The sequence below is a fragment of the Mastacembelus armatus genome, chromosome 4 (genome assembly GCF_900324485.2).
Source record: "Mastacembelus armatus chromosome 4, fMasArm1.2, whole genome shotgun sequence".
NCBI lineage: Eukaryota > Metazoa > Chordata > Actinopteri > Synbranchiformes > Mastacembelidae > Mastacembelus > Mastacembelus armatus.
The window spans coordinates 6,884,972-6,893,161 of NC_046636.1; the positions used below are offsets into that span (position 1 = coordinate 6,884,972).

Below are 8,190 nucleotides of genomic sequence, written 5' to 3' on the forward strand. Positions count from 1 at the left end.
TTTCCTCAAGACAATCATATTTTCAGAAGCAGTCTCTGTCGTGGGTGTCACCCACTCTGTTCCAGTTCCTGTAAATGGCCTGGTTGCTACAATAAAGGCTGTTACTGAAGCCGAAGCCCAAACATGAGAGATTTATCCCCTAAGAGAGACAGCTGTGACGATTCTGGTAGGGGTGTTTGAGCCACGCTTTTGAGAGTTTTTAGTACTTCTTTCCAAAAAGCTAATACCAGTGGACAGTCCCACTGAACACGTAGAAAATGTGCACAGTTCCTTGTTGCATTTGTAACGTTGAATTTCTTGCATTAAACTATTAAACATTTTCTTTTTGGAGGGTTAAGCCCATTCTAAACAATGTCAGGGGTGTAAAGTATCTGACATTGCCATGTTGATGCAGGAATCAACAACACAACCTACGCATATTTATCTTTCCAGAAAGTTCTCTGTGGAGGTTTGGATTGCTGTTGCATTTGTCTCCTCTGTTTCACACTCTTGATGTATTTCCTCCTCCATCCTTCACAATGCCCCAGATTTCCTCCTTTCTCACTTACACCCACACTTCTGTTCTCACTTTCCTTGCCTTATATTACTCCTCCTCATCGCCTCCCCCATCACTCTCCCCTGTTCTCCCTGATTTTCTCTCTCGTTTCTCCCCCCACTTTCTCAGGTTGAGCTCAACGGCGTCGGGTTCAGACAGTCTGTTTGGGCCACCACTGGAGTCAGCATTCAAGTCCAAAAGCTTTGGTGGTCGGGAGCAGCTCAGAGAGCAAAGCACATTTGGCACTTCTGAATGTAAGAGAAGTTCTTGTTTTTGTAGTTTGTAAATTCATTTAAAGCAACACTGTAGTTTCTGTACCTTCAAATGATGTCTGTAAAATCATTTCAGTGGTAGAACTCTTGTCTTAACAGGACAAATCCTACCACCCCTGCAGCCTGAGCGGCCTCACATCAGCTGCAACATCAGCTGCAACATCAGCTGCAACATCAGCTGTAACAGCAGCTGTAACAGCACTATGTAACTTTCATGATCGGGTCGGTTCACCCAGTTCACTCAGACCGCGACCTGCTTTACGGCATACGTCACACGTTTCACTCGTAGCCTCGGTGGAGTTAGCCAGCAGCTAACTATTAAGACGAAACTCTCCGCATGGCATTGGGTTTGAGAGTGATCGGACACGAGCCAGAACACGAATCAATACCGGACACTCTGGATTCGCCGGTTTCGTCAGTTTAGTCAACAGATCCACGTGTGTTGCGCTGCTCACGGGGAAGATTATACAGCGACACTGGTAACAAACAATTGCGCTTCTCAACCTGCTGGTGAAACCGTGAGCTAAAGTTACACAGTGTTGCTTTAAATATGAAGTTTTTGCACATTTTTCTATGTTCATATTGGTACAAATATAAAATGCCCCTGGTTATATGTAAGATTAAACATTCAGACTTTTTGAGGGAAATAAACACATTGTCAGATAAAGCCATTTGGGAACTATCTCTAAAATAGTCCTGATCCATTACACTTGATCTTTTTTGTTCCTTTTTAAATGTTTAATCATTTTGAAGTAAGTCATTTTATAAATTGTAAAGTGCACAAGCCACCAAAAAGAGGCAAATGCTAAAGTGTAATACAACCCCCACTTTTACAAATGCGCAGAAATAAATGGCCTTATATTCAAGTCAGTATGTGAAATTGATCTGAGACCGTTTTCTTTGTTGTCCTGAATTCTTTACTGTAAATGAGTAAATTTACATTTTTATGAGTTTCTGTGATAACCTCTGATTCACTGTAGTGATGATACATGTCTTGTGTGTGTGTCAGATGCTGCATTCTCGTCCGATTCCTCCTCCCCGGAGAATGTTGAAGACTCTGGTCTGGACTCACCTTCCCATCAGCCCCTTGGACCCTCCCCTGAGCCGGTGGGTTGGGCAGCATGGCCTCCTGTGTCACAGAGTAAAGAACAAACACTGGCACGACCTGCAGACCCTTTCCTCTCTGCTTTCCATGACCCCACACCTGGTCGCAGCCCTCACCCGCAGGATAACCCTGCCAGTGTCTGGTCCCACTCACGTCCCTCCCGTGTCCCCCCAGACATGGACCATTCATCGATGCGATTCCCTGCTTTCTCTCAGTCCCTCCCCCCACATGAAATGGAGTCGTCGGTGTGGAACTGTAAACACATCCCTCCTGAGGACCCCTTTCTCGCTGCGTTTGAAAGGACCGTCACTCAGGAGAGTCTCAACCTGTCTGATGCATGGGCCCGCCCACCTCCTCGCGCAACCCAGGAGGGTAGAGGGATGGAGTTGCGAGACTCATTTTCCATCACCCTCACAGATGATAAGACACTCCCAGCCTCATCTTCCTCCTTGGCATCCTCCACCAATCGGAAGAACAGAGACAGGAAACGGGACCGTAGTCTCCCACCTCCCGTTTCTTCTGATGACCCGTTTGCCATCACAATGATTGGCAGCCCAACACACCAGTCATCTCTGGCTGCAGCAACTGGAATAATCCCTCCACACAGCAGCACCACTGGCGGCTCTACCACCAGCAACAGGCTTGGACTTGATGGCCACTCAAAGAAGGAGCTGATGCACTGGAACTCTGTTCACAACCCGTTTAGTGAGAGCGTCTCTGGAGCACTGAGCAGCTCCAAAGCACAGGAAGGAGGAGGAAAAGCAGAAGGTGGAGGAGGAGGAGAGAGGAGAAAACACCGATCATCAGAAAGTGAGCCACGCAGGAACGCCCCTCCACTCACTCGGCATTCAGGCCCACAGGAGGATTTGTGTTTTTCAACAGACAAAGACCAAGACTGCCTGGATTTGAACACTCAGATACCCTGCAGTGTCAGCTCTCACAAGGGTACTGATGTCTTCTTTTTGATTCTATTCAAGTTCTGTTCTTGCATAAAAAGAAATTATAGCAGAGTCTCAAAAAATAGCTGGAGGCATTTTCAGCACAAACAAGTATAGTGTTTAGAAACTGAAGTACTGTGTGTGTGTGGCTTGAGTACTTTCTACTTCAAGTCCAATATTAAACATATTGCTGCCCTCCCTGAGAATTTACCTGAGAATCCTGGTTTCTGTTTGGAAGGTGTTACCGTGTAGTACGGGACAGTGTAACTGGACCTGTATGATGTGGTCTCCTTGACTGTGGGTCTAAATTAATGTGCCAGTGTTACACTGAAAGTCAGTGGTGAGGCAGATTAGCTGTAAATTACACCAAAGCCTTAACTGATCCTGTTAGGACTCAGGCTATGGATCATATTAGATAAGCATGTAAAATTATCCTAAAAAGCTTTTTACAAATATCAAAATGGAGTTTTGTTTTTTTTTTGTTTTTTTTTTAAACTGTGTAAGGTCCTGATCACATGTACTCATTATATATTTTTATTATAATATTAACTGACTATTTCATCAGCTAAATTCATATTATTTTATAAACATTGTGCAGAATCTTTTTCTTTCTCACTAAAGAGGAAAATCTCTCTGATGATTATTCAGATGCCATCGTCGTTAAATCTCTCAATTAAATGAGTACAAATAAAATGTTTGGTTTGTTTGGTGCCAGCTTGTTTTGGCAAGCTGTCTTGTTCAGCTTGTCACCAGCTGCTCTGAACACAGATTCTGCCTCATTTTGGAGGACCCTGTCTCTTTCATTTCAGCTTTGAGCCATTTCTTTGTCTGTGTCTTTGTAAGGGTCCAAGCATAACTTCAGACAGGACACAGCTGAAGTGGTCGCAGCTGCTCCTCAGAGAGCGACCCGGGCCAAGAGGAGCTCAGGCCGACACGGAGAGAGAGTGAGTGGCTTCGCTAATTTCATGAATTCACATCCTCTTACTGTTGTAAGCTTTTTTTGTTTTGTTTTTTTTTTTTTTATCTAAACCTGCTCTTTTCTTTATATCTGTTTTTTTTCTTAGTGTAGCCCTAATACTCTATTATGTTTTCTACCCAGATACTGTATCAGTGTAATCACAAATACAGAAATAACCTCAAAGTTGCAGATAATTGTTTCCTCTACACAAAAAAAAAAAAAAATCTTTGGACTAAACTGAAACTTTACTGAGTGATAAGAAACCTTTTTTCAGTGTAACCCATATATATATATATATATATGGGTTTTTTTGCGTTCTTGTAAAATCCTCCTCGATGTTAATGTTTAATCTGGCAGTGCTAATATTGACCCAGGTTTGTCATGTCGCGTTTCAGTCCCGATCTCTGTGCTCCTCCCCGCTGCCGGAGCCCAGCCCTTCCCTTACCTCCTCCTCCTCCTCCTCCAGTCCCAGTGAGTGGGAGGCTCAGAACCAAGCGCCCAGCCCTGTCAGGACGGGACAAGCCTCACCGCTGCCCTACCAGCGCCCAGACCAGCAACAAAGACAGAGTAAGCCTCCTCAAAATAGCAGCCAAGAGACAAACATACTTTAAGTAAATGTACTTATCTGCTTTCCTGTCAAGAGTTACACGAAAAGATCCACACCTCTCTCTGTATGCCACATATGAGCTCAGCGTAATGCCTGGAAATAGAGATACAGCTGTGTATCTGTAAAAATAAGGCCATGAAATAGTTCGTTTGAAACAGTTTGCAATATGTTAATTAGTGAGAGTTAGATTAATTGTGTCCAATCTTCATGCTGAGATAACCAGCTCCTGGCTGTTGCTTTATATTTCATTTACAGTCATGAGAGTGGTGTTGATCTAACTTTACTATATATCCTGGAAAAAGAAATCATTACTATAAATAGCAGAAGTAAGAATGATCACATTGTTACCCACAGTGCACCTGTCTAGAGGTCCCAGTCCCATTTCCCTCAGCACACAGGAGGCCTGGCCTGTGGCTGCAGCCATTACAGAGTACATCAATGCCTACTTCAAAGGTGGACAGCACAATCGGTCAGCATGATACTTCTTTTTACAAAGACAGTACAATTCTGGTAGATTCCCTGTTATTGTCAATGTTTGACGGACACTTGTTTAACCTGGTTTGTGTTTTCTTCTTTAAGCTGTCTGGTGAAGATCACAGGCGACCTGACCATGTCCTTCCCAGCGGGCATCAACAGGATTTTCACAGCCAACCCCAACGTTCCTGTTCTCAGCTTCAGGCTGGTCAACATCTCCCGGATCGATCACTTCCTGCCCAATCAGAAGCTGCTCTACAGGTCAGCTGGTGTCTGCGTTCTGCTGTGCAAACCTGTTTCTGTGTGAAGTCCTTACCATCCCGCTGCCTCTGTCTCCACAGCGACCCATCCCAGAGTGACCCAGATACCAGAGACTTCTGGTTTAACATGCAGGCTCTGCAGCTGCACCTGCAGAGAGAGGCTGAACTCAACCCTCAGGCCTCTTACTACAACGTAGGCCTGCTCAAGTATCAGGTCAGTGTCAACATTTCACTTTTTTTCCTGTTTGTTTCTTCTTTTAATGGACCCAGAATTTCAGAATAATTGTAGAACAAATCTGTTTCTGTTTTCATATTCTCAGTGCTAACTTACATTGAAAGGAACTTTTTTTTTTTTTTCCCCCTTCATTAGACACCCATATAATATAGTAGTGTAACAGATTTTTAATAACAACATATTTATCAGTCAGTTTATATGGCCTTTATGGGGACACCAGACCTACTCTGGGCTCTAATTCTTCATCTTTTCTCAGGTGTCGTCTCAGGACCCGGCTCGTGCTCCACTCCTTCTGTCCGCGGAGTGTCAGCGAAGCGGTACGGTGACCCGGGTGTCCCTGGACTATCACTGCTGCCCGGCCACCGCGCCCTCCACCCAGCTCACCGCAGTCCAGGTGCTGCTGCCGTTAGACCACACTGCCACAGACCTGCAGTGCCAGCCGCCTGCCTCCTGGTGAGCAGCGACAGTGGGATGGTGGAAGGATACAGTTTGGGTTAAACTGTTACTTGTCAGTTATTTACTTAATATCTTGATCCATAAAATTTCAGAAAATACTGAAAAATTACAGTATCTCAGAGCTTAGTGAGACATATTCAATCAAGTCTGTGTGACCAATTTCCCGAACCCGAAAGCAAAGACCCTGAGTAGCAGTTGTGATGAAATAAATGTAATAACTGGCCAGAGTCAGAATGACCTGTAGCAGAAAGGGTTATTATGTTGCCTGCATTTATCAGAGGATGTCTTATGTTAAATCGATTGATTCTCTCTGGATGATCAAAGTCTGTACAAAATTTCAAATGATCTAAAGTTTTGGGCCAAAATGTTGAAATGTCAGTAGATCCATGGCTAAAAATGAATCCCCCATGACTGAGGGATTATGTGAGACATTTTTAAAGAAAGTAAAATGATGGATGGTTTAGGAGCAGGTGGGGCCTGACTGTTTTTTCTGCCTCGACAGGAACGCTGAAGAAAGACGGCTGCTGTGGAAGCTCCCCAACCTGTCCCCGACCAACCACAGCAAAGGTCAGAGCTCTGCTGCTGCTCTCTTCTTTCCTCTCTCTACTTTTATCTTCTAACCATCAGACTTAATAAGCAGTAATAATTTCAAAGCAAGTAGGGAGAAAGTTGCACATAAACATGTCAGCGCTCAAACCGGACAGGATCAGCCTGTGTCATAAGCAGCCTTTGATTCTTCTCATTAAAATTAATGCCAGAACTTTGCTTCTCTGCATCGTGTCAGACAACGTAGAGATGAGTAATTAAGAGTCATAAAAATAGACTCCACATACTTTTACAACCCAAAAGTCTGAAGGCTTAGACCTTTATAGTTGAAGGACTTCTCTGGTTTATGAGCCAGTGACAAAAGCTGCGCTTCTTCTTAAATAGTTTTCCCCTGCACACTTCCTGTTTACTTCTTCCTAAAGGTACTGCTTTACATGGCTCATGTCAGTAATTCATTTATTTTACAGTATGTCTTGGAGATCATGCTGATATTTTGTCCGTGTCAGGACACACGTCAAAAGAGCACTGCTGCTTTACTGTAAATTGCTGAGCAATGTGCAGGTTCAGATTGGTCTCTCTCATTTTGATCTTCAACTTGTTAACAAGCAGCATGTTAACAAGTTATATTAGAAACCCTCAGTTGTTTGCATGTAGTTTAGTAGTGCGGTTATTTTCATGTCATGTATCTGTGTGTGTCCGTCTGTCGACGGTGTCCCAGGCTCAGGAACTCTGTGTGTCAGCTGGCAATGCCTGGAGGTTCCTCGCGGCCCTCCACCCAGCCTGGCTGTCCAGTTTGTGGGCTCTGGGGCCTCGCTTTCAGGCATGGACGTGGAGCTGGTTGGCAGCCGGTACCGCATGTCACTGATCAAGAAGAGATTTGCCACAGGTGACCCTCTGAACACAAGCAGAAACAGGACACATTAAATAAACATTTTAAGTAATTCTGTTAACAGTATTTATCAAAACATTCCTTTGAAAATGTTGACACTTTGAGTCTATTTTGTATATTGTGTGTAATACTCACTCATGTTTGGTTGTTCAGCTGCTGGAAGCTTTTGTACACCTGACTTCTTTTCTTTCTCTGTAGCAGTACTTTCCTCTTCTGATATCTTTTTAATCTTTCACAGGGAAATACATGGCAGGCTGCTCTTTGTGAATCATTTCTAAATGGACCATCTCTGGAGGTTCGGAGGACTTAGCACTTTTTCAGCATCTGAGACAAGGGCCAGATGGAGGAGGAGGAGAGATGATTTGTGGTAAGAAAACTGGAGATGAGGCTCTCTCACTCAGACTTACAGCTCAGCCTTGAAGGACAATGTGCACTTAGGACAGTGTCCTGCTATTTTTGGACCAAGCCTTTTCTCCTTCTCCTCTAATTTAAGTTGTGTGTTGTAACACTCGGTCGGAGAAGATTTCTCCTTTCTGTTAGATCTTGTCTGTTCACTTTGTCTTCTTTGTGCCTTTGTATTAAGGGACTGCAAGTAAGCTACATGTCAGAACTTCTCTTGACTTACAGGAAAGTTAAAAAAAAAAAAAAAATTGTGAATAAAATTAAGAACATTATTGTCTGGAGCTGAGTTGTCATGGAAACTAGACTTTTAAAATTATGTAAATACTGTATCCTTAAAGCACCCTAAAGGATGAACGAGTCATTTGTGAGCAAATATCTTCTACCAAATTGTAGAAAACACAAGTGTTTGTAAATCTGCCGTTTGTTCCAAATAGAGGTTTTGTGATTGTGATTTTGATAAAAATAAATGTGCTCACAGGCCTTTATGGTTTACACGAATTTATTACACATTGT

At 43.5% G+C, this 8,190-nt stretch overlaps 1 protein-coding gene across 2 annotated transcripts in view; it reads left to right on the forward strand.

Moving 5' to 3' along the window:
* Positions 1-7,897, forward strand: part of fcho1 (FCH and mu domain containing endocytic adaptor 1) — a 44,349-nt gene extending 36,452 nt beyond the window's left edge. For both annotated transcript variants that reach the window (XM_026322959.1, XM_026322960.1), the window contains exons 17-27: positions 665-789; positions 1,817-2,857; positions 3,694-3,794; positions 4,204-4,375; positions 4,770-4,884; positions 4,995-5,150; positions 5,231-5,363; positions 5,641-5,837; positions 6,343-6,407; positions 7,105-7,272; positions 7,514-7,897. In XM_026322959.1, the coding sequence (XP_026178744.1) occupies positions 665-789; positions 1,817-2,857; positions 3,694-3,794; positions 4,204-4,375; positions 4,770-4,884; positions 4,995-5,150; positions 5,231-5,363; positions 5,641-5,837; positions 6,343-6,407; positions 7,105-7,272; positions 7,514-7,542 (2,302 nt within the window). In that variant the 3' untranslated portion in view covers positions 7,543-7,897. The remainder of the gene's footprint in view (positions 1-664; positions 790-1,816; positions 2,858-3,693; positions 3,795-4,203; positions 4,376-4,769; positions 4,885-4,994; positions 5,151-5,230; positions 5,364-5,640; positions 5,838-6,342; positions 6,408-7,104; positions 7,273-7,513) is intronic.
* Positions 7,898-8,190: the final 293 nt, after the last annotated feature.